The sequence below is a fragment of the Podarcis liolepis genome (assembly GCF_965112155.1).
Source record: "Podarcis liolepis genome assembly, chromosome: 10".
NCBI classification, from domain to species: Eukaryota; Metazoa; Chordata; class Lepidosauria; order Squamata; family Lacertidae; genus Podarcis; species Podarcis liolepis.
The window spans coordinates 29509490-29535903 of NC_139562.1; the positions used below are offsets into that span (position 1 = coordinate 29509490).

At 44.0% G+C, this 26414-nt stretch overlaps 1 protein-coding gene across 1 annotated transcript; it reads right to left on the reverse strand.

Moving 5' to 3' along the window:
- Positions 1-297: 297 nt before the first annotated feature.
- On the reverse strand, positions 298-25858 carry SOX10 (SRY-box transcription factor 10). The gene is made up of 4 exons (XM_083462354.1): positions 25670-25858; positions 24257-24709; positions 3762-4027; positions 298-2955 (listed from the first exon to the last, which is right to left on the reverse strand). The coding sequence occupies exons 2-4, from the start codon at positions 24664-24666 to the stop codon at positions 2246-2248; spliced, it is 1386 nt and encodes a 461-aa protein (XP_083318480.1). The 5' UTR covers positions 24667-24709; positions 25670-25858; the 3' UTR covers positions 298-2245.
- Positions 25859-26414: the final 556 nt, after the last annotated feature.

Here is a 26414-nt window from a genome sequence, read left to right on the forward strand (position 1 = left end):
GGAAGCTCTTGAAGCCAATCGGAAGCCACTGAAGCCTCGTCGGATGTTTGGCTTCCAAAAATAGTTCGCAAACCGGAACAATCACTTCCGTTCAAGAACTAAGCTGTTCGAAAACCAAGGTACGACTGTACTTGGAGGAAAGGCGAGATTCAGATTTAACATATAAATAAGAAGAAAAAAATGTGTGAGCCAGAAGGGTGTGTGTAGGTAGAAATAGTTTCCTTCCACCCCTTTTGGGCGGTGGGGGTGGGGATTGAGATTGAGATAGAGAAAAGAAGGAACAGAAATTGACACGCATAGCTGAAACCTCTTAAGTTTATTATTCCATACATTTGATGCAAAGTTAATGGTGCTAGAGGGTTGTGGTGCTGGGAACAGGGGAGGATGTGCTACTTCCATAAATAAGGGTGTAGAGCAGTTAATAGATTGCATGCATACAAGGATTACAGGCATACTACATGTTCTTTTCAAACACCATGGAGAAGAGATAATCATCCATAGCAGAAAAATGGAGTCAAGCATATATAAAGCTCATAACTTTTGGGGAGGTTAGCCTCAGTCGTCTCAATCCAAAGGGGTGAGGAACAACAGCAAGTACCACAATGTACATGGTGGCCAGTTGTGGGTCTATCCTCATGCAACTGCACAGTGTCTGGCCTCTCCAGGGTGTGTTTTGGGTACCGTCTTAAGTCACGGCAGCCATCAAAGTGACATGCTCATTCTTTTTTGAAGCTGTGGAATGGGCATGCATCAGGGCCACGGAGAAGAGGAAAATAAAGGCAAAGTTTGATTTAGCTGAGGAGGCTGCCTCCATTTGAAAAACTCAAAAGTGAACATGGGTTCATCTGAATTCTGCACAGCCCTACTTCTTCTTTAAATGCCCATTCCACATCACTTACACCAGCAAGGTCCTCCTTGTTGTGGCAAAGACAGAACTTAGCTGCTAACAATTTTGAACATGTGACAGGGATTGGCCCTGCCAGGAGGCAGGGTGAGGCAGCCTCTGGCACACAGCAGATTTTGGAAAGCGGGAGCAAATGATTGGTGATTTAGTTTATAATGTTTTTGGCAAGCCATGTGCATGCTCTGCCTCGGGCACCAAAACGCCTTGAGCTGTCTCTCGTGGGGGAATGAGGATATGTCTGTTCTAGCATTGTGTTCATGCAGAAGTTCTCCCCGCGCATTTGGTCTGTGTTTAAGAAAATAGGAGAACCACACTGACCGTTCCAGGCACTGATATCTTTCTGCTTTCCCTCACCCACTCTGCACACACATGTGCACACGCGCATATAGACACACAATCACTCTTGTAAGCCGGAAGGAGAAGTATTGGCTTTGGTAGGGTATCTTCTGGCATGTTAGAAAGGTAGCTGGGGGAGTTTAGAAGGGAGCCACAAAGTGTTGGAAACAAACTAGGAATACAAAATGTTCATAACAACAAAGTTGGATTCAGTCCCATTTGCTTTTTTTACGGTCCAAGGGACCAGCATGTATGCACATGCTTACATGCTGCGATGCAAAGGCGTCCAGAGCATATAATGCAGTTCCTGAGTCCAAAGTACTGTGTAGTTAAGTCTTAAGAGAGCCAGGCAGCAGAGAGGCGATGGAATGGATAAGGGAAAGTGGGCGCAGGTGCCAAATATCAACAGGAAAAGCAAGCATAGGTTGGTCTTCCAATGGGGAGCAACATTTCATGCACGTGCGACTCTGAAGCAGGAATGTCCTAGAGCACGGTCCATATCGGACGGCTGCACCATTCTACTTCTCCACCTGTAACATTACCCCACCAGGGTGCCCACCTAGCCTTCACCCACAGCGAGTGGCAGAATTGCGTCCATTGTGTTTCTTTCTAAACCATCAGGATGATGGGTCTGGACAACTTCAGGGAGGGGGAGAGAAGGGAAGGGATTATCTCTCAATTTTATTTTGTTTTAAACCCTTGATCTTCTGAACAAAAACAAAAAAACCCGCCATGACTAGTTGCTCCGTGCCTAGAATCGTCCTCATCTAGAAGGCCTACGGGACCTCGGAAGCCAATCAAGGACTGGGGTTGTGGGGGGCGGCTGGGAACCTTCCTCCAGCCAGGTGAGCCATCGATAACTGCGGTCAAGATAGACACGCCCGGATATTCTGTGGGTTCTGGCGGCTGGATTACACCGAATGACCTCGGGACCCGGAGGCTCGTCTTCTGGGGCTGATTCTCCGGAGCCTTTCCGCTGCTGCTTTGGTCACTGCTCCCCGTTCCCTAGGGTCTCGAGAGGGTCGTATATACAGGCTGCTCCCAGTGTGTGGGGCTATGAGACTGTGGCACTGAAGGTGCCGGGTCAGAGATGGCAGTGTATAGGGGCCGTTGGGAGGGCCCCATATAGGAGAAGGCCGAGTAGAGGCCGGAAGCCTGACTGGAGTGGCCGTAGTAGGGTCCTGAGGGCTGGTGGTCAGGGTAGTCAAACTGAGGCCTGGATATAGAGGGGAAAGCTGAGCCATAGTGGGGCAAACTGAGAGAGGTGTATGCTATCTGTGAAGTGGAGGGCTGGTCAGTGTAATGGGCCCCCGGAGCAGAGCCCTCTGTTTTCACTTGTGCCTTGGAGTCTACCACCGATGATGTGGCAGCAGACAAGGAGACTCCATGCTGCTTGGAGATCCAGGCCGAGTGTCCACTGGCTGCAGCCAGGGCACTCCCAAGGCCATAACCAGCAGCTGTGGCATAGCCTCCGACGTGACCTGGGTGAGCAGCATGTCCATTCGGCGGCAGGTACTGGTCAAACTCGTTGACGTCGAAGGGCTCCATGTTGGACATCACTTCATGGCTGATCTCCCCAATATCCACATTGCCAAAGTCGATGTGTGGCTTTCCTCCTTCCCCAAGGGAACGCCCCTCCCTCTTGGAGTCAGCCTTACCGGACTGCAGTTCCGTCTTTGGAGTGGTCGGCGGTGTGGGAGGTCCATGGCTCTGACCTGTGATATGATAACCACATAGGAGGAAGCCGAGAGAAGATGTCAGTTACCACCTCGCCGCGGATAAAGTAGAGAGAACAACTGCACAGCAGAAGAAGAGAGCAGCTGACCTGTCTCCCTTCGCTGCACAGACCTGCTAGAGCAGCTCCCTAGCTTGAAGCCCTACAAATGTTGTTGAGTTGCAGCTCCCATCACCTTTAATCATTGGCCGGGCTGGCTGGTGTCAATGGGAGCCAGAGCCCAAAGCATCTGGAAGGCACTAGATCAGTCTTTCTCAACCTGTGGGTCCAGAGCTCAGGGATGATGGGAGTTGTAGTCCAACAACATCTGTGGACCCACAGGTTGAGAACCTCTGCACTAGATGTAGGAAAGCTGTGCTAGCATCGTTCCTCAGAGACGAGGCAAAAATAAATTGGGCAGCAGCTAATGAAATACAAAATGACAGCTGGGTTAAATATAGCCCTTAGACTTTGGCAATGATGAACCATGAGGGTTTGTTTTTAAAAAAATAAAAAGTTGCCAAACTCACTTGTGCCTATGCCAGGTCAGAAAAATAGGAACAAAATCAACCATTTGTTTTCACGGTGGTACTCTACAGTTAGACAAGGGGTAGCCAAGTGATGTCCCTCAGAAGAAGGTGAGACTACAACACCCATCATCCCTGACCATCAGCCATGCTGGTTGGGGCAAATGGGAGTGGGAGTCAAAAAAAACAAAATGGAGGACACCATGTTGCCTACCCCTGATATAGCCAGCTGCTGATCTTCAGGGTATGTCTGTGGATTAAACTGTATTATGGGACTAACCTGAGGGGTGTTCAGGGTGCCCGTCAGACAGGGGAGAGCCTTCCCCAGGGTGCCTGTGGTCCAAATGGGCGTTCTTGTAATGTGCCTGTATTGCAGCTGCTCCACCAGCTTCCCCCTCGGCCTGGCTGTCATTTTCACCCTGGGCGGCCTTGCCATTTTTCCGCCGGCGCGGCTGGTACTTGTAATCAGGGTGGTCCTTCTTGTGCTGCATCCGCAGCCGCTCCGCCTCCTCAATGAAGGGACGCTTGTCGCTTTCATTCAACAATCTTAAAGAAAGCAGAGGAAGGGGGGTGTTGGGGGAGGACACGCGGAACGAGTTTGTTAAAAGCGGAACCACAAACCCACCAGAAGCCATAGCATTGCCATAGCATTGGAGGAAAGAGGGGCAAATATGTTCTGAAAGTGGATTGCTCCATTGTGACCTCTGTCAACCATACACTCCCTTTCATAGATTTTGCAGTGGCAGGGTGAGGCTCTTCGGGGCCCCCATTTTTTGATACAGTTCTAGTCTCAGCCAGTGAGCCATCTGATCCATTTATCAGTAGTAGATTGCAATTCAATCGCACCGGCAAAGTTGTTGACCTTAAGCACAATTTTATTTACATTCACTAACACAGGCAAAATATCTTTAATTCTCTTAATTTTGTTCTGTGTAGTTTTGAAAGCTGTGCAATTGGGAATGCCCCATTTAATTATCCCAGATATTGTTGCATTAAAAAACCCCACAAAATTCTAAGGTCCTTGTGCTCTGATCTCATCATCATTAACCTTTTTATTTGACCGTCAGCCAGAAAAAAAGTACATTTGTCAATACACAGTTAAAAGCTCCAGGAAAATTTTAGAACTTAGCCAACACTAAAATGGGCTAAACAGATAGCCCCATATCAATACAGACTCTGATCTCATTTTCCACTCTCTTTAACAGGCGCTGCTTTTTAAGATGCTGTTTTGGGGTGACTAATTAAATACACAGCACAGAGCCTTGAAAACACAGGATGAAAGACACTATAGTACGGTACGGTCACTCCTGTAGCACTTTGAGTTTTCTCCAGTTAGAACAGAATCTCACTGCTCTTCGTCATATTAGTCATGGACTAGACAAAATCCTATACCTCTTTTGCAGGTGCTATCAAGCTTTGACCACAACCTTTTTTCATACTACATCAGGGATGGCTAAATGGTGACCCCGGAGTAATTTTTTTCTGGACCCTGGCAACTCTTACCAGATTTTAATCAAGGTGTCGTGTACATGCTTGTTGTCAGTTTCCCTCATAAGAAACAGCATCGAGTGGACCACGTTTCTTATCTTTGTTCCCAAATATGCTTATTTAGCCCATCTAATTTGCTCAAACATAATTTACACAACTTTTGTCGATTCCAGAATTCCAGTTTCGGAGTTGTCTTCTGTTCTGAATATGATTCCATGGTCATTCTATCTTGCAACACAGATTGACTGTCATTCCCTACCAACCCAAATGCCGTTTTGTGTTCTATAGGAAACAGAAAAGCTCCAGGGTGTGAAAGCTTCTTGGGTGACATTTCCAGTCAAGACAGACCTAGCTGTCATATCTCACATGCAATTTTTTTTTCATTTATATGCAAGATCTCTAGTTGAAAATTTGAATTAACTTCTGGAGAAAGTATAAACTGAAGAAGCTTCTGAGGGCCTATGCAAATGCAGAACCAAACTTTCTGCAGAGTCTATTGCTAGAAAGTAAATAAACTCAGGACAAAGAAATAAAAAGGGGGAAAGAGCTAATGGCAGGAATAATGAACACAAAGCAGCCCATAGCAAAAGTAGTGGCAGACTTGAGACTGATTTAGTCAGGCCCTAACAACAACAACAACAACAACAACAACAACAACAACAACAACAACAACAACAACAACATTTCTCACCCGCCCTTCACCATCTTATCTCGGGGCTAGTTACAACAATTTAAAAATACAGTATTAAAAACTGTTAAGGCCATTGGGCAGACTGAGGACGCTGCCTCAGGCAGCAGATGCGGATGGGTGAGGAGTGGCAGCAAGGTGTTGGGGGAACGTGCCCTGCCTGCCTGAAATGCCTCTGCTATCCAATGAAGCCATAGAGGGTGCTGCCTCGTTCACCAAGGTTGAATTATGACCCAACTGCCAGTCCAGTCCGCTTCTGTACACAATGGTAGGGACACCATTTTGCATTTCACTTCAGCAAGCAAAAGGCCTGGGCAGCCCTAGATTGAGCTTCTCCTTTTTCCTCTTGGGCAGGATGTCCTTCAGTGGTACCTCTAGTGGAGCTGACCTAACTTCACACCAGGCTGAGAGGGTCTCCGCCACAGAACTGCATTCCAACCATGGCTTTAATCCAGGAGATTAAAACGATTGAGTCACCCTGAGTTCAACACCAGCTTTCCTGTGTCTCCTTCCCGCCCCTTTTTATCACACACAAATGTCCCCAAGGATCCTAATTCTCTCATCCTGAATTGCTCCCAGCACGGTTATTCAATGAGTCCAAGACTTGATTCCTGATGGTTTCCAAGAAGCAGGAGACTTGGGAATCAAACCCATTTTGAAACCTATTCTGGGTGCTTTAGGTGGATCCACGCCATATTTATTTACTTTATTTATTTATTTTAAATTAAATTTCTATACCATCCTTGCTCTGAGGATCACAGGGCAGTTTTCAATGTAAAAATACATGAATACATAACATAGCAATAAACAAAACAATACTTCCCCCAAACAGTTTAAAAGGTTATAGATCGTTTAATTAGCCAAAGGCCTGAGGGAAGAAGGATGTTTTTGCCTGGCACCTTTATATTTAAAGCACACCCAACACACAGTGAAAGCACATGACTTCCCCCAAAGAATCTGGGGAACTGTAGTTCGTTAAGGGCTCTGCAAATTGTAGCTCTGTGAGTAGGAAACCTACAGTTCCCAGGATTCTTTCGGGGAAGTTATAAGTTTTAAATGTACACTGGATGTGCTTTAAATGTATGGTTTGGAACTGCCCAAAGCTCCCAAACAGGTTTCCAGATAGGTTTAATTCTGGGTCTCCTGCTTCTTGAAGACAGTGAGGAGCTGGGTTTAGACTCGTTGAATAATCGTGCTTGGAACAATTTAGGATAGCATAATTGTTTTTTTCTGACACTGGAAGAAGCAAAAACTCATTCCAGCAAAGGATCCAGCCTTTTTTAAACCTGGGAGGTACCAAGTACAACATACACTCCAACATTTCGCCAATGAAATTAGGGATGTCCCATTTCACAATGATAATTTTACTATTGATACCCCACACATCTTACTGGGTTGCCCCAGCCACACTGGGAAGCTTCCAATCTATATAAAAGCATGACAAAACAATAAACATTAAAAAAAACCTTCCCTATACAGGATTTTCTTCAGATGGCTTGGGGGTGAGATAACTCCATACCCTCCAACATTTCTCCGGTGAAAATAGGGACATCTTAAGGTGAAAGTGGGACATTCTGGCATCAAATCAGAAACCAGGACGGCTTCTCTAAATCAGGGAAGTCCCTGGAAAATAGGGACACTTGGAGGGTCTGAATACAAGCCGGTGGGGAACTGGGTTCCTGCAAGCTTTCCAGAGCTTCCGGCCCTTGCTTATTCTAGTGGACATAGGACATTGCCTTATAGTCAGTCAGAGTATTGGGCTATCTAGCTCAGTACTGTCTACACTGATAGACAGCTGCTCTCTGGGGTTTCACCCTAACCCTTACCTAGGGATGCTGGGAATGGAAACTGGGATCTTCTGCATGCAAAGCAGATGTTCTACCCTGAGCTACAACCCCCAATGCATGCACAGGGATGGATTTTTCAGTTATGGCACCCACATGTGCCTAACCCTATTGCTTCTTCTGAGTTTAGGATGTCATTTCCCTTTACTGTGAAAAATGCATCATGTCCAGTGTTACAGATACATGTTTGTCAGGAGGAAACAAGCCACAGAAACAGTGAACTCCAGATTTGAACTGCAGTGCTCGACAGCAGCCTTGCTCTTGAGATTCCCTGACTGCATTGTGCAACCAAGTCCTCTTTCCGTTCCTCCCACCCCACCCCGTGGCCCAACCCTGCCCTTGTCTTCTCCTGCTATGTCACCTGGCTTCCCTTTGTTCTTCCTGGGGATCAGAACTTCAAATCAGCTTTAGCGAAGGGAAACCGGTATGAGCAGGCAGAGAGGCCAGGAGATTTGTGGGATTTGGATTTCACTCGTTTCCTGCCTTGGCGTCCCCCCTACTTCATGACCTTTCGTGCAATGGAATTTTTGCAGGCACCCAGGAAAGAAAGAAAGAAAGATTGGCATGTAAATGCAATTGGTATTAAGGCAGCTTTAACTGGACCTTCTCCTCCTGCCTCCCCATAGGCAGAATACTTTTTGATGCAGCCAGAGTGGCATCTACACTCCAGTTTTGTGATCACGGAGGGGATCCATTGCCATGGCTTCTACATTTGTAGTCGTAGCACATGCAACTAGTCTAAATCACCGAGCCTCTTGGACTTGCCAATCAGAAGGTCGGTGGTTCGATTCCCTGCGACGGGGGTGAGCTCCCATTGCTCAGTCCCAGCTCCTGCCAACCTAGCAGTTCAAAAGCACACCAGTGCAAGTAGATAAATAGGTACCGCACCGGCGGGAAGGTAAAGGATGTTTCCATGCGCTCTGGCTTCTGTCACGGAGTTTCCATTGCACCAGAAGCGGTTTAGTCATGCTGGCCACATGACCTGGAAAGCTGTCTGTGGACAAACGCCGGCTCCCTCAGCCTGAAAGCGAGATGAGCGCCACAACCCCAGAGTTGATTTTGACTCGACTTAACCGTCCAGGGATCCTTTACCTACTCCCCCCCCCCCACATCACCACCATGCTACAACTCATATCCTCCCTAACTGCTACTGGCTGGAGTTGATGGGAGCTGGGGCCTGACAACATAAGGCATACCCTCCAACATTCCTCAGGTGAAAATAGGGACATAGTCTACATCAATGTCATCATTGCTATCCCCCGTGCCTCCTCCTCCTCAGAGGCTAGGGCATGGACTCAGACACAGTGGCCAAACGAACCAAGCTGGAGCCAAGTGACCATAATGGCTGCTCTTCAGCTCCCGTGGCGCCCCTTGCAGCCATGGCAATGGCCTTGCAGAAGGCCCCACCCCCTTCGCTCCCCCACCCTCCACTTTCTTTATGGGAGTCCGACCGACTGAGGGGTGGGGAAACGGAGAAAAACTTTCTTGGGGGCATTCAGGTGACTTGTTTTCATAAAAACAGGAAGTGACGCCATATTGAGCGCATCTAATAAATGTGTTAGAAGGATGCACAGAACTGAACTTCTAGTAACACATTGAAATGCTGTACTGAAGGGAAGGGCCCTTGGGAATTTGGGACTCTGTGTGAGGAAGTGAGATGCTGTAATGGCTTAAGGGTTTTCGTGATGATCCTGGCATTGTGAGGGCAGTGGGAGGGTATGCATATGGAGGGCACCACCTTGGCCATCCGTGCCAAAATATTGTATTTTCCCATGTATAAGACGCCCCCATGTATAAGACGCCCTCTGTTTTTGGGGACTCTGATTTAAGAAAACGGGGGGAGATCTATCCGTGTATAAGACGCCCCCAAATTTTGGACATTATTTTTTAGGGGAAAAAACCTAGTCTTCTACATACATGGAAAAATACAGTACGTCTATAGTGTAGTGGCTCTATTAGTGAGTGACTGCAAAGGATGCAGCTGATATATTTTGCCAAGCCTCTTTACTCATCGGTGTCTGCTACAGCTGAGTCAGTGCTATAAGAAGGGCTCAGTCATTGGTTCCATAGAGAGCAATGAGGAGAATTAAGGCAGGGAATAGAGTGGGGGAAAGAGATCAGTTGTATCTATGCATGTGTGTGTACAGACCCAATGCAGATGTTGCAAGCACTGCTCCAAGGGACAATTTGCTCAGAGCGGTGTGCGCCGAGAAAGATTCAGCTGTTATCCACATGCTGAGATCCCATCAACTCATCTGTTATATTTGATAGGCCTCTTGCCTCTAGCATGCAGGCATGGAATAAAAAAACCCCAAATCTATGGTAGCCAATGGATTCATTTCATGCTGCTCCGAGAGAGGATCCTCCATATTTACACACCCCAAAGACTTTTTACATCCTATTTTGCCATGCACCGAATGCAGAAGAGAGAGACCAAAGGAACTTTAAAGAGACTTGAGCATGAATCTGCTAACTTATAAAAACGTTAGTTGCTATCCACTCAGACTTGAATGGAGACAGTGGTTTCCTGTCTCGTTATAGGTGTGAGTAATTAACTGTGCTTATTTTGAATACATACATTTAAGTTTTTAAATGCATTTGTGACAATTCAATTAACGCATATGCAAAATAAGCAGAGCAGCAGGCTATAATTTTTAACCATTTGATGCCACTGTTGACAGTTTTTGCTCTCTACATCAGAGGTGGGGAACTATAAGGCCTCCCAGACCCCTCCTGTCACTTCATGCTCATTCGCAGAGAGGAAAACAAAATGATCTGCCCCTGCAGGAAGTTCCCTACATGGCCAGCTTGCTGTTTTCTCTCTTTGAGTGCTGAGAAAGGGCTCCTTTTTCCCAGTGCCCAGAGAAAAAACAACACACATGTTGTGATGAAAAAACAACAACACACACACACTTGCAGACATATGCACACTTGCATACACTTTCACACACACACAGAGAGAGAGAGAGAGAGAGAGAGAGAGAGAGAGAGAGAGAGAGAGAGATTTGTACACCAACATGGTAACTGAGGATCACGAAGGGGCACCCTAACATATAAAAGCATATGCCACAATAAACATGCAAGTCCTAAGGCATGTATTCTGCCTTAAAGGGGAAGCTATCACTTAAGGGAAATATACTTATTCAAAGGCACCTTTAATATTTTTTCAGATGTTCACAGTCTAAGGCCTGGCATGCAGGCCGATTCTGGGAATTTAGGAAGCATCAATTTTATTCAAAGCCATGAACATCTTTTTTTAAAAAAATGTTTTTATTAAGACTTTCTTGGGTTACAAAAGTACATACATCGTTTCTGTTTTCTGATCATGAAGTCCTTTTTTCAGATCATTTATATTCGATATGAGACTTTGATGCTGCATACAGTAGAAGGTTGGGGAAGAAGAGAGGTAGGGAGAGAAAACTGGGGAGAGAAAAAGGGGGTAGTAAACTTTCATTCTTTTACATAGTGTATGTGTGATATTTCTGTGTCAGGTACACATGTGTAGGTTCCCTTTCTATTCAATAATTAGTTTTCATTGGCGTTGAGAGTGGTTGGGGACTCAGGGTATGGTTAGTTGCCTTCAGCCGACTGCTGTGAGTTTTCTTTCTATGGGGGGGAGGGTTGTTGGGTCAAGTTAGCCGTATCGGTTTGTATGCTGTTGGTGGGTTCTTGCCAGTCACACCTTTTAAAACTTTATTTTAGCTTAGCGAAATTCATTCAAAAAGCTCTGAACTATGTGCGAAAGTAGTTCCCGTAATTGCAAGGTGAACTGAATGTGGAAGATTTCTACAATTATCTGCCATTTGTGGAGCACAGTCTGTGGGCATGAAGCTCAGGCTGTGCTTTTGTTCTTGCGATGTCACAAGTGTCACAACACTCGGCACTATTTATAGCCCTTGTCAATGTAGCACATGGATTGTTATTGCATGAGGGTCATAGGCACCTGTTGGGCCCAGCCGTCTGTGATGTCATTCCTGGCAGAAAACAGCTCCTCCCTCTCTCCCTCACATTCTATTGGTTGCCAGATCCATTTCGGGGTTTGTCTGGGGTTTGGTTTTTTTAATGCTTCATTTTAGGTTTTGGGTTTGAAAGCTGTGTTCTCCCAAATCATGAAGAGAAGCATGTGCATTGTGGCATAGAGAGAGAGAGAGAGAGAGGATGCAATAAACAGTAAAAAGTATTCCACTTCCACAACACACTTGTTATGTTTACAACTGGGATGCAGAGATGGGATACTGAGGCACTGCTGCTGGTTGCATCACTTGTGCAAGTACTGCACAACAGGTGAAATGTGGCCAGGGCACACTTTGAATTATTGTATGGAAAGGCTCAATCTGAGGGCTTATTATTTACAATGGGTTAACAAGTAACCCCCCTCTTTCCTGTGAACCATAGTCCTATGAGGATCATAGGAATCTCTAGCGATGGGAGAGGGGTTTGCGGAAGAAGTTCAATTCAGTTTGTACTTCAAGGTGAATCTGCCTTATTCACACTTTCTGAAATAGCACACAAACTGAAACACAACAACCCTTCCGAGTTCTCACTTCTCTGAATTTTGCAATGCAGTTCTGCATCCCGGCAATGTTTGCATACTAGGATAAAGTGTGCATACGACTGCATATGTTTGTGAAAACAACGTACAAAAATGCATTATATCAGGGGGAAATTGTTTTGCAAAATTGTGTATATTAGGGGGGAAATGGCACAAACATGCAGGCGAATTTTCACAAGAGCTTCTTTAATGAAAAGAAAACAGATGTGAAAATGTGGAGAATTGAACTTAATACCGAGAAACCGGATAGACTTGTCCATGCCTATGGATTTCTAACATAATTATCAGAACCTTCACTAAACTACATCTCCCAAGGACTGTCTGGGGAAACCTTTAAACTGCTATTATACGGATATATGTTTCGTGTGTATATATGCCTCCAAAGTTAACATCTCTTTGTGACCAGATTGCTTACTGAAATTCTTGGGCACGCTCAACTGAAGCGAAGGCGCTTCAGGGAGTATTTCTAATGCGCCTTGGTTCATCTCACTTGTTTCATAAATTCATGTAGCAATAAATTAATTTGTGTTTAATGTGCCTCAACGCTCTCCTCCCTCCCTCTTTTCCCCCTTTGTGGCAACAACAGCTACTCTTCTGCGGCTCGTTCCTGTGACCAATTGTTTGTTATTTGACTTCTTGTCCAGTAGAGGGTGCTGCTGCGGACACCAGTATCTTGGCGTTGCATTTTTCAAGCAGTGAAACAAGTTTGATCTCCTGCTGCATTATGCCAGATACTGATAATTGTTTTGTCTTGCTTCCAAAAGGGCGAGGCTCCTGTTTACAGGCTTTTTGGGAGAATGTCTGTAGATACCCTACATGCATGTGTGCATGTATGAAAGCCACGACTTCAATTCCCATAGGTCTGACACCATTGAGTATTGGCAATTGTCCCCGTTTCTCCCTCCATCTCACAGTTTTGACTGTCTTCAGCCTACTCTTCAACTACTCTTTAAGTTCAACTCAACTAAGTGGACTGACTTCTGAATAGTCATGCCTATGATCATCCTTTCAGACTTAAGAGTGCTTCCAGATTCAGACTTAATATTGTATTCAAATAAGAACTCACTTTGTGAGTTCTTACTGGAAAGGTAAATCCAGTTTAAAGTGGGGGATATGGGATAGAATCATAAAACTGTAGAGTTGGAAGGGACCCTAAGGGTCTTCAAGGTCAACCTCCTTGCAATGCATGAATTCTGCCCCTAGTCACCCCTGAGTGGGCTTGAACCACCAACCTTCTGGCCAACAGCCAGACACACTGACCCATTGCGCCACAGAGACCTCTTGATGCCTGTGAAGTTGTGAAAGTGCTGCAAAAAATGTATGCCTAACGATAACCTGCCCCACAATAGATACCCACCGGGAATCATCCTTAAAGAGTATCATTCTAGGATTTCACTAAGTTAGAAGAATTCGGGTTTCCTTATGGCAGGGTAGAGAACTATCAGATTTCATTGGACTCCAACTTCCATCAGCCCCAGGCAGCATGGCCAGATGATGGGAGTTGTGGTCCACAGGTCACACCCACCCACCCACCCCCGCCCTAGGGAAGGCCAAGTGAATTTGGCAGCTATCCTGGCTCCAGCAATTTCCTGGCATTCAGTCTGAGGCACAGGATACCGATTTTTGTTATTTACAGGAAGATGTTGAAAAGCGTCAACTAACCAGCTAGATTCAATTTCAAAATTACTCTAGGTTGATGCATATATATTTTTTTAAAAGAAAAGAAATCAGCTCTATATAATTAGCCTCACCAAAGTTGGCAAAATGGCAGGGTGGGGGCAGCAGTTTAATTTCCGCTGCATTTAAGCTCCCAATGAAGCATTATTGTTAGCGGAAATATCCAGTGATAACCTGCATGTTTGAATCGTCTATCACAGATTAACCCCAGCAGCCTAAATTTCCACATTTTCTGAGAAGGATTACAACAACAACAACAAAATTAATACTTTATAATAGAGACAGATGACACATTCAGCTGGGAAACTGGATCATTAGGTGGCAAGCCGACAAGTGGAAAGAAACACGTATGCATATACACACACACACACACACACACACACACACACACACACACCTTGTAGCTTCTTTATTTAAGGGTACTTCCAAACAGCCTGTTTATTGAGCATTCATTTGGATTTGTTTACAAGGAGGTTAGCTGACACCGTATCAAAGCAAGTATTATAGCACACTTTCCAGCGCATTCTATGATTCTATTTACTCATCATTTTCCTTTTCGCAAAGAAGTCAGATTTTGCAGGGGACGGGGAGTGGATTTGTTGTGAAAGACCTCCCCAAGTCCGAGTCAGTGATAACCGTACAACTTGAATTTCCTTGTATGTGATTGAATCCCGCCCTAAAATAGTGATAATCTAGAAGCACCATAACTAGGGTGGAGGTCTCTAATTCCTTTTTCTCCTTGCTGCATCTAGGGGTTCATTTCTAGAAGTTACAACTGAAGCTGACCCTGAAAGCCGTGCCGTAGGACCTTAACATTTCACATTGCGGCTGCTGTTGGTTGTTGTTGTTATCCCACATTTCAAAATATATATTTTTTCCACAGCAGCTTACAAGCGATTACAAAGATTAAAAATACATCAAGACATACACATTTATAATTCCATATATTCCACAGTTGAGCAGCTCTAAAATTTTGTTACAGGGCTGAGTACTTGGTGACCTTGAGCTTAAGCCAAGGTGTAGCATGTGAAGAGTGGTCTGTTGATTTAGGCTGCAACCCATACAATGTCTACTCAGAAGTAAGTTCCACTGAATTCAATGCAGCTTACTCCCAGGTAAACAGGGTTAGGATTTCAGCCTCAGTTACCACCGGAAGAGCCAGCAGTAAAATGGAGCATCATGAGAAGACAACATGCTTTGTAGTCTGTAAAACAGCTATTCTTAACAAAGGAGATAAATAACTGGGAATTAATTAGACCGATTAATTACAGCATGAAAATGAAGCCATTAGCATCATGGATGTTGCCACAGAGTCTGATTACCTTGTAACTGCCCTTCACATTGTCAACAATAATTGTGATGGGGGGTATTCAAAGCTTGTCCTACTCAGAGTAGACCCATCGAAAGTAATGGACACGACTAATGTAGCTTCATTAGTTCCATTAAATCTACTTGGAGTAGGACTCAGCTGAATACGATTAAAACGCAAGGCACATTGTAAGCCTTATAGCATATGGGGAAGGCACACAACAAACCAGTGGAAGAGTAATCAGCAAACCACTATGTCTCCCAGAGGTGTGGTTTTATCATGACTTGCCCACGGGACGGATAGCAGTTGAGTGTGCTTCACTCAGATTTATTCTGCCACACTCACAAGCCTGCTGATGCCCGTGCAACTGTTGATTCCATCAGTGTATAGCAACCCCAATTACTACACTGCCTCACAGCAACATTTCAAAAGACAAACAGGTTCTCTGCAAAATCACAAGCAAAGAGAAGAAGGCACAGATTCCAAATATATGTACATTGCCATTCAAAATAGAGACACAGGCTGCACATACTTTTTCTGAAGTGAATTACATGTAACCCACATGTGCGCTGTAACTTGTAATGAATGCAACACGTCTGCTTTGCTACATGTGCGTTCCTCACTTAAGAAAATGGACTCTTGAGGAATGTGCATGTGATTTCCTAAGTAAAATATACATCTGTGAAGGAAATTAATCGTGGATGAAGTAACTGGCCTTTGCCTTTAAGAACCAGCAGGGCCCAGTAGCTGAGAGATCTATTTAGTTAAAGCTCAACTCAGCTACAGACCTGGTGTGTTTATGCAGTGAGGGAGGGGGTATTGGATAAGTCACTCCCAGCTCCTCATCAGTAAAATAGTGTGGCCAGTTATGGACTGCCAAAAAAGAGGATTTGCATGGACAAAAAAAGAGATCACTTTGCATAACATTCACATAACGAAATTCATATGTATAGACATGGCTCTAGAAATAATTTCTATAATTTAAGAAGAACTACAATACAGTGGTAACTCGGGTTAAGAACTTAATTCGTCCTGGAGGTCCGTTCTTAACCTGAAACTGTTCTTAACCTGAAGACCACCTTAGCTAATGGGGCCTTCCGCTGCCACCGCCCAATTTCTGTTCTCATCCTGAAGCAAAGTTCTTAACCCGAGGTACTATTTCTGGGTTAGCGGAGTCTGTAACCTGAAGCGTCTGTAACCCGAGGTACCACTGTACATCACACTATAGTGGGGAAGACACCAAGTGACTGGTGTGCCTGCTTTTTTACTGACCAGGTGTGGCTAATTGTGATGAGTGGCTTCTAAGCTCCTGATCTCCCTTTCTATAGTTACATATATTTAAACCAAACATGGGGCAGATTTGTTTGTTGCTACATTTTGTATTTCCGGTGTTTTCAAATTGTAAACTGTCCTGTGATCCTCGGATAAAGGGTGCTATAGAAATACAACAACAACAACAACTCTTCAAATAGAGGGCTGTCTTCTGACTGCCCTTCCAAACAGAGGTATGTAAGGCTACCCTACCATAAAACAAGATATATAGGCTTATTGTGGGAAAGATGACCTAAAGCACATTGCAATTTTAATGTGCTGCCTATCTTTACAATTCTAAGTGTATTTGGTAGTACTAATTGCAGGTTTTCCTTCCCCCAGTGAACTCCCAGGTTGTGTTGATGTGCAGATATTACCACAATGAATAATGCCCTGCCCCTTGATGTCGTTCTCTATAGACAGCGGTTCCCATAGTGCAGTGACTGACTTTGGTGCGGGTGCATGTGTGTGCGCACATGCGGAGGATAGAGGAAGGGAAGCGTGGGCACATTTGAAGCAAACTACAGCTCCCTGGCTTTCACTCAGGGAAACATCTTTCATGGAAGATACTTTAAAATGGAGAGGAAGTATGATTCCTATCTTCCGGACACTAGCATTCTTCTTTGGCAGTCGTGATAAAGGGATCAATGTCATTCTATAATCATTTTGCATTTGAGGAGCATGTATTGCAGGACTGGACTGACAGATCAACATTTCAGGAATAAGGAATGTTTTGGAACTATGGGGTTGGAAACAAAGGACGTGCATTCTGATTTATGCAAGATATGGTTTGTAGACAGCCTTGTTGTTGTTAAAACGTAAGAAGAGCCATGCTGGATCAAACTAAAGGCCCTTCTAATCCTGCATCCAGTTTTCACGGTGGCCAAAAATATGCCCCCTGGAAGCCTGCAAGCAGGCATGAGTGCAACAGTATTTGCTATGTTTTGCGGGACTGTAATGTTCTTGGGTGTCCCTTAAAACAACAGAAATCTGGAAATTCAGGCAGTAGTTTTGCATTCCTTGAAGGGGGAAAGAAAGGCTACTGTGGAGCCTAATAAATCTTTAAAATAAAATAAAAATTTGTTTGGAGCTCCTGTTTTTGCCACAGAATGTAGTCACAGAAAGAGAAGGATGTGGAAACTACTAACAGCACAAGCAGAGCAACAACCACGCCATAGGTCAAAATAAGAGGAGCAAGTGGTATTTTTATTTTGCCAAAGTGATTCATCATTTGACTTTAATGCATCAGCTTTTGGTGGCACCAAGGCCAGTCACCATTTGATCCCAGTTCCCGAACCTGGTGCTGTAAGTTTTTTCATATCTGCAGCTTAAATACCTTTACATCTCTCTTGCCTGTTTGTTTGTTCCCAATGCAGAATATAATGCAGAGGAGAGGCGGTTGTCATTCTGGCCAAGTGCAAGTTTTCCACTCACATTTTAAACCTCATGTCATGAGTGAAAACAGCCTGAAACAATGGCTCTAGAATGTCATCCATCCACTCTCCTGGACCTAGGACCAACCTGTGCAACATGGGACTTACTTATATACAATTCCACCATTTCTCTCCCCGGCCCCCATCTTTCCTTTCTTCCACCATCTTTTTCATTCCTCTAAAACAAGGGGTGGCGAAGCTGTAGTCCTCCATTCATTGTTGAATTCCAACTTCCACCAGCTCCAGCCAACATGACCAATGGTCAGCATTAATGGAAACTGGAGTCCAGTAATATCCAGCAAATACATTTTATCCACCCCCTTCTTTAAAATGTAATTGTAGCACTGCTGCTGTAACATACCAAAGCAGCGTCGGGGGGAGAGACAGATAAGACCCTCTAGTGGCAAACCAGAGCTCTGGAACTCTTATATTCTGCTTGCTATCTCTTACCCTTCCCAACTCAAGTGGAACAACAACAATGGACTCTTTTTGGGAGCGATCCACCAGACATGGTGCCACTGTGCAGCCCCTATTATTTGAAACTTGCCACTTATGCAAAAAAAACCCCACAAACCTACCCAAGCCACAATGAAAGGAGTGGAAGTCGCAGTACCATAAATGGCGTGACCTCTCTGATTTATATGTGTGTGTGTGTAGAATCAAAATAATAATGACAATAATAGATTAGTAGTAATATACTGCTTTTCCACGCAACAGAGCCCAGGAAGACGAACTTCATTGTAAAGGCTCATATGCTGCCACATCAGAACTGCAAAGTAAAGTTGCATTTCAGTTTTCCTTCTTAGGAAAGTTTTTTTTTTTAAAGTGTAAGTGTATTTTGGTGTAGTATTTATTTTAAAATATTTCTGCTGATTTTGAAGCGTTGGCGGCAGCAGAGTATTTAAAAAATGAGGAAAGCGTGTAGAGCCATGTTAGTGGCGAGAGACACAAGGAAGTCTCTGTTAGCAAAAGCAAACAAGGCTAAACAAGTAAAGGCGTACATTGGTGGTGTTTCCCCCCTCCCTTTTTTTTCACAAGGCAGCCATGTTGATTTGGCCCATGGGTTGTCCTCGTGGAAGCCACTGGGACATGCTGTGAATACACTCCTAAAACCAGAACTATGCATGCAGGGCAAATACCAAGGGACCTAAGGCTAAAAGGGAGCTGAATATTATCCAGACCTCTGCCTTAAATGATGAGCTTTCATAAGCACTTTTTAGTACAAAAAGCAAGCATAAGGTAGCATCCAGCTCTCTTCACTGTAGGGAGTGCATTAGCAGACCAATGAAAATACCAGTATCCACAGTACAGATCCATCCTAAACTTTGAAATAAGTTCCATTACATTCAGTGAGCCTCATCCAGGCCACTAATAAGTAAATTTAGAATTGCGGTCTAAATGTGTTAAAGATATCAAATAATCATAGAATTGTAGGGGCTACAAGGCTCATCTAGTCCAACCCCTGGCAATGCACACATCTTTTGCCCAACGTGGGACTCAAACCCACAACCCTGAGACGAAAAGTCTCATGGTCTACAAGCGGAGCTAATAAGACATTAATAAGACAAATATAATAATATAAGAACAATGAAAGTAAATGCAGCTAATGATGCAGTAATTAAATGATGCAGCTAATTAAATGCAGTAAATGAGTTAAAGGATATTGAGATCCAAAGATATCGTCATTCTGTTTAGTGATTCACATATCAGACTAACTAGAGAAGGGTTTAAAAGGCAGGGACTGCAACCTTACACCATCACTGAGCTTGTAGCTAGTTAGGGAAGTGGACGGCACTCAAAAAATGTTGTTGTTGTTGTTTTGCCTCCCTCCACCATAATTTATATATTTCAGATATTTGTTTGCTAGTTGGATTTTTTCCTACACAGGTTAAAAGATTTTATAATAACTGAATCCTTACATTTGTGGAACAGTTAAACATTTGCAGTGCTGAAAAATCACATCAAATAAGGGTTGGGGCGAAAGGAATGGATTCTGACTGGGACTACATAAGAAAGTACATGCAGACAATTATAACTAACCTTTGTTGACACTCAGTCTGCTCCTCTCTGCCAACAGAGACCAAGGCATTACACAGATGTATGTGCTACTGTTACCAATGCAATAGAGGCACAGGTTTCCTTATTGGTTTATGTTGCAACAGGCTCTTTAGGCGGCAATCGTCTGTCCACTTTCCCTAGAGAAAGCCCTACTGAGTTCAATGGGACACACTTCTGAGTAGACATGATAAGGTTTGGGCTGTTATGGTAAGTCCCGCTGAGATGTAAGTCCCATTGAGCTTAATGAGATACCTGACCAGGTAGGTTTACTACAAATCTATCCACAGCAAAAATGAGTCAAAGAATCCCTTGAGCCACCATTTGACAAACAGCAAGAAAATTAATATACACAGGTATTCCCGCAAATTTAAAAATAAAAGCTACAGAGAAAAAGGAGAACCTTTAACTGAATGGCTAAATGGAATATTTCAAAGGATTCCCTGCCTAGGACTGAACTACAGTCAACTTGTCTGTATGTCACAACAACAGTCAGTTGGGTTAAACCAGCTAGGTACCACCAGCAGTATTATGATGATGATTGGTGATAAAGTAGGAAATGTGTATAGGAAGAGTCAGGTGAGTGGCGTACACATCTTTCCAAAATCTTAATCAGGTTCAGCAAAGCATTTAAGTCCACATACCAGTGAAGCATTATGGGAATGATGGCTAAATGCTTAGACTGGGAGAAATTTATATGTAGGCAGGACAGTTGCTGGGAATCGCCCGTGGGGTAAGTGCCGTGGCACCCGGGTCCTGTTTGCTGGCTTTTCGGAGAAATCTGGATGGCCACTGTGAGTATAAGATGCTAGAATAAATGGGCTTATGGCCTGATCTAGCAAGGCTTTTCTTTTCAGGACAAATCAACCAGTGCCAAGCCTTAGGAATCTAATTTACGGTCTGCCACATTTCTCCATTTTAATTCTTTGAGGAAGCCATTTTGTTTGAGTTGTACTGCAGGCAGAAGACTTAGGAAAAGAGAGGAGGTGGTTTGATAGACAGAGGAAAAGGTTCCGATGGGAGCTATTCTCTGTCATCACAGAGACAAACTAAAGAATGGATATAACCCAAAAGTCCTGCCTTTGAATGTCTGTATTTAATATTTCAGCTTTGCACCCACTAGACGTGGAAAGAGGGTTATCTGTCAGATATAACATGGCGGAAAGAATGGAGACCCAAACCCTTTAACTGAAGCTCAGTCTGAATTCTTATGAATTGCCATAAAGGGGGGGGGGGAGAAACCTCAGTGTCAGAAAGGGGTGTGTCTCTGACCAGTCTAACATGGCAGTGAAAAGCATTTCTCCATATAGGAAGTTGCTTTATACTGAGTCAGACCGCTGGTTCATTGAGCTCAGTATTGTCTCTACAACAAGATTTCCCAAACCTCTGAGTTCATTGACTCATTGATGAGCTTATAAAGCCGTCATCAACCCCATCCCAAATTCTTTGTAATGTAAATGAAATAAGATCCAAATAGATCAAGATATAATTGATATTTATTAACAATCGCTCACTGTTACTCATTGGCAAGGGAAGTGCACTCTGTGCATGCCCACGGCCTTTATTTCCGAGGCTCGTAATTCCTAATTAATTTTTTTGTACTGTATCTCAGAAACTTCTACGATGACCTTTTGACCCGTGGGTCTTTATACATTCCCTGAAGAGTCTCATCAACCTTCAGGGGGTCAGTACTGATTACTTTGAGAAACCCTGGTCTACAATGACTGGCAAGGGCTCTCCAAGCTTTCAGACCAGGAGTCTCTCCCCATCCTACCTAGGGATGCCGGGGACTGAACCCATGACCTTCTGCGTGCAAAGCAGATGCCCTACCACTGAGCTACAGCCTTTCCTATAAACAAGAAGCCTGAAAAGAAGTGGAATTCTTGGCCCTGCAGCAATCACATGGATTCTGCATGGCTTTCCACAGACAAATTGCTCAGCAAAGCTAATCACATGAACTAGGTCCCTGCTTATTTAGATGAAGGAATGGCAGTTAGGGTGTGGATGGGAGAAGAATTTGAAAAAAAGAGAGAGGAAAAAACCCACAGGGTGGCCGGATCTTAAGATTTCAGCATGTTGCATATATCTAATCTGTTCACTCAAAACCAAGAGTCATGTGATAATTTTTTTTTAAAGAAAAAACCCTGCGTCTTCCATTTTGTTTTGTCTTGAAGGTATTTTCTAATAATCAGATTTTCAGATAAAAGCTGAAATCCTTACCATAACCTCAAGGATTCAACTCAAACAGAAAATAATTTAAGCTTTGCTCAAGCCTAACTCGAGTGTTTTTTGTGGGTTTTGAATATTTAAGCTGTCAGAGTACTGCAAGCTGAAGTAGAAGGGATATCCTGCCTTGGTGGAATTCGTTCTTAAAGGTTTACGTGGATGAACAGCCCCATTGCATTTCAAATCTCACAGGAGAGTTTTACAAGTCCCAGTGTCTCAATGCAATAATGCAGTGCCCATCCTCACAAAATGCACAGCCAGCCTTTGTGCCAAGGGAGGTACCAATTAAAAAAAGAAAAAAAATTCTGATGTATGTTCCGGAGAAGTATTTTGCCTGCAAAGTCAGGATTCACTTGGGAATGAAACCAGCTAAAATTAAGCGTTCAGGAGCTTCTTATCAAATCTACCAAAGTCCAGATAATGCCTCAAGGCAAGGCATGTGGAGACTGGCTGCCATGGGCATAAAACTAACAAGGTTCTTCTCTGCCCCAAGGATTGCTATTTTCAGTTCCAACTTGCTAGCCCTCTCTTTGCAGGTTAGCATTTGGAGAACGTGAGTTGGAGGCAGAGCTGCGCCTGCCATAATGCATGAGGGCATGGACACTGTCCAATAGGTGCCCATGAAATTCTCACAACTGCATGATTCTAGACACTGCTCCAAACAACAACAGTCCTCTTAGGTGGGGTAAATAATCACATTTCCCCACCTGCAACATAGTGTTACTTGAATGCCAGGGAACTGTGATGTCTCTGAAACAGTCGTGCTTCCTTAATGTAAGATGCTTAGATTCCATGTAAATGGCGAGCAAGAGCCGCACAACGAATGCACAATAAACAGATAATCTGGAAAGTCTTGAACAGTACAATCCTATGCATGTTCAATTGGGATTACTCCCAAGTAAGTTTGCAAAGGAATGTTGTCTTCAAAGATTTACTATATGAACATATGTGCACCTGAATAAGGAACATAAAGTGCCTTCTCGCTACCTGGGTGTACACTGGCTTGTTTCTACTATGGTTGAAGTAACATGTTGTTCCATAAACAGAAACAACCCCAAATTGTGACAGTCCAATTAGCCAGAAGCAATGCATTGGCATAGATTGCTCAGTGGCAATATAAGGGATCTTATATTCTGATTGTGTTTCCTTATCTCTCCATCAGCCTTTTATTACAAGCCTTGTTCATCACTCCATTAGCCTCCCCCCCACCCCACGACTCTTCATTGTTCTTATATTTCACAGTTGCCAAATTCCAAATCCAAATCACCTTCAGGCAATCACCAATTATTGATATCTGTGACTAAACAACAATGGGATGGTCTGTAACAGGGAGCTGAGTTTCCGTCCTTTGCCATACCTGCTCCTTCCTTCCCGCCATGCCAACAGCAGCTCACTCTGTCTTCAAGACAGGTACAAATACATTTAAGGATGTTTTTAAAAACAAAAAAACACAAATACAAACAAATGCCAGGCTAGAAAACTCAACAGACACAGAATGTCAAATTCCAAACACTCCAATTTGAACTTTCACAAATCAAAGATTGGCTCAAAATCATGAAATGAAAACCAGCTTGCGTACAGGGGAGCACAATTTTGTCATTTTGCTGCTCAGCCTTGGTTCCATGAAAATCACTATTCTTTTCTCTCAGCCATGAAAGCTGTCAACTTTACATTTTTGAATTAATCTTTCCCCTAATTTCACCACCATGACACTGCTTGTTTGGGACTTCAGAACTGTTGGATAAACAGCATGTAGCAGAGGAGAGACTCGTGATTTCATTGGGGATAAAACTGAAGAAGAACCCCAAAAGTGTAGTAGAAAGAAGGAACGCAACAGGTCAAGAGGAGAAGGTGAAGTATGCAGTTTCTGAAAACCCAACTGCTGGGACTGTGGTTTAGCGGCCAGATTAACTGGGGCTTGCAATGGAATAGGATTACAGGTCAAATCAAAACATGGACCAAGTTTTATACTGGTAGCACATAATCAAGAAAGAAAGTACCTTCTATACTTTGCTCTCTACGCCACTTATCTGTGCCTTATTTCCTGGATCACCCCACCTGCTCTCCCTTTATCACCACATCAAAGCAAAAATTAAAACCAATCAACAGATGCCTGCTGAACTCCCACCACTCTCTAGTGCACCCCAGTTTTCCCTCATCTTATGTGGTGTTTTTCTCCCAGCCATTCTTACCTCCAGAGCTTCCCAAGCGTCTTACTAAGCTCTGCATTGTGGAGGTGAGGATACTGATCTGCCAGCTTCCTCCGGGCTGCTTGCGCCCACACCATGAAGGCATTCATGGGCCGCTTGACATGGGGCTTGCTCTTGCTGCTTCCATTGACCCGCACAGGCATGGGCACCAGGGTCCAGTCGTAGCCACTCAGCACCTGGCTCACTGCCTCCCTGATGCACACTGGGAACTTGTCGTCGTCCGCTTCTGAGTCCTGCTGTTCCTTCTTCACCTTCCCCATCTCACCGCTGCTGGGGTTGCTCAGGTGAGAGCTAGCATCTGATGCCATGGAAGGTCCTGGAGAGAGGCAGTGGTGGTCTTCAGAACCCACAGGACTCATCTCCACCTCAGAAAGGTCTTGATCGTCTGTCATTGTTTCCTCTTTGTTTTACTCCTCAGGTACCAACGTCTTCCAACTGGAACCACACACACACAAAAAGGTCTAAATGAACACTAAAGCTAAAAAAGTTCAAAATATCCGAATAATCTGGAAAGGATTTGGTACATACTTAATAAAAATATGTGGCCCCTACCACAGTAACATGTTGTTTTACGGGACCTGCAAAAGCCGTGATCAAACGTGAGTGGAGAACATTCTAATTAGCTGGAAACTTCTGACATGTGCCATAAAGTTTCTCTAACATGAGAATCCGCTTTTTTTTTGGTGTACATGTTATCTACAAACAAAGATTGGGGAGGTCTTCAAGAGGGTGAAGACCAAAAAAACAAGACCTATTTCTTAATTTCTCCTTCCAAATCCCAAATATGCCTGCAGTTTCTTAACTTGCTTTGATATTGGAGTCAAGAATATCAGCAGTTGGGGGGAAATGGGTGGTTATAAGCATTAAAGGATCAAGACAAAACGCCTCATGATTGTGTAAGAATTAGTGTATTTGGAGTGCGTCTCAAACACACTGCGCCATTTGAAGCAGACCAGGTAAAAGGCACCATAGAGTGGGCTGGAAATATTTTGGCTTCATATTCTCTTCCTGGTTCACTTACGCTCCAGATATTATTATTTTTAAAGTTTGTGTGCATCGCATATATCTAATATATAGACGTATGTTAAAAAACTTCTAGAAAATTTGAAGCTTCTATCACTTTTCAGCCCTGTCAGACATTAACCAACCTCAGGAAAGCAATGCCTAAAAATAAAGTTGGCACAGGCACCTAGCTGGTTCCCTAACGTAAAAGAAATTAGCCCCCACCCCAAATTGGCTGCCTTTTCAATCTGTAATTCTTCACCCAAAGCTCAGTGGAAGGGTGAAGGAAAACTACTGAAGGAGAAAACTGTCAGATGTGTTTTAAAAAGGAGAGAGAAGGAGGGGGAGAGAGAAAGAGACAGTGAGTTACCAAGCTCAGGTAGAGAAACTTACATCGGCCGCTCTGTCGGGCAAATCCTGAGAGAGCTGTAATTTGTATCCCAATAGCCCCTCTGTTCTCCTTTCACAAGCCTGGTGGCTTTTCAGGAGCTGTGTGCTGAGGAAACTCTCAGACAAGTGCCATTCCTAAGGGGAGGCTTGGTTTTTCCTAATACCCTGGATGAATGTCTCTGTGACTGGCTTGCCGCTTTACACAGGGGGAGGGAAAGAAAGAGGGTGGAGCTAAGAGCTCTTTATGGCCCAGATGCATTCATTGTATGCAGGCAGGAGATTCTAAGCACCCCCCCCCCCACAACTGCACATTTCACCCCCATCTCAAACTGACACTTATAGAGGCGTGTTGTTATTTGTTGTTGTTTTTTGGTGGTGCAGTCAACGTTTATTTAATTTGTTTTTACATTGGATGGTTAACATTGGGCATTTTTAGGCCCATTTGGCATGAGAAGGGATGGCGTTTAAGGACTGCGTTGAACAAAATTCCTATATGGAATGGAGTGTGTGTGTGTTTGTGTGTCAATAACCACACACAGAGATTTTGTTGTGGCAGCTGTATATGCATTGCAGAGCTGCCATCGGCCAGAGTACTGCAGCATATTCTCCCAGAGAAGACCTACGTTCGTGTAGCCACCACAAAGGGGAAATATGAATGTGTAAGCACAGCTATATAGAAGTTCCTTCAGCGTAGAGCTTGTATAACATGTGTGATCTGGAGGCCTTTGTGTCTCCCCTTCTATGCTTT

Bases quoted from the DNA above. Each gene is read 5' to 3' on its own strand.
- SOX10 (XM_083462354.1), bottom strand. From the start codon at position 24,666: ATGACAGACGATCAAGACCTTTCTGAGGTGGAGATGAGTCCTGTGGGT. The intron at 4,028-24,256 runs GTAAGAATGGCT...GCTTTCTTTAAG, and splicing joins ACGCTTGGGAAGCTCTGGAG to ATTGTTGAATGAAAGCGACA. The intron at 2,956-3,761 runs GTTAGTCCCATA...ATCATATCACAG, and splicing joins GCACCCTGAACACCCCTCAG to GTCAGAGCCATGGACCTCCC.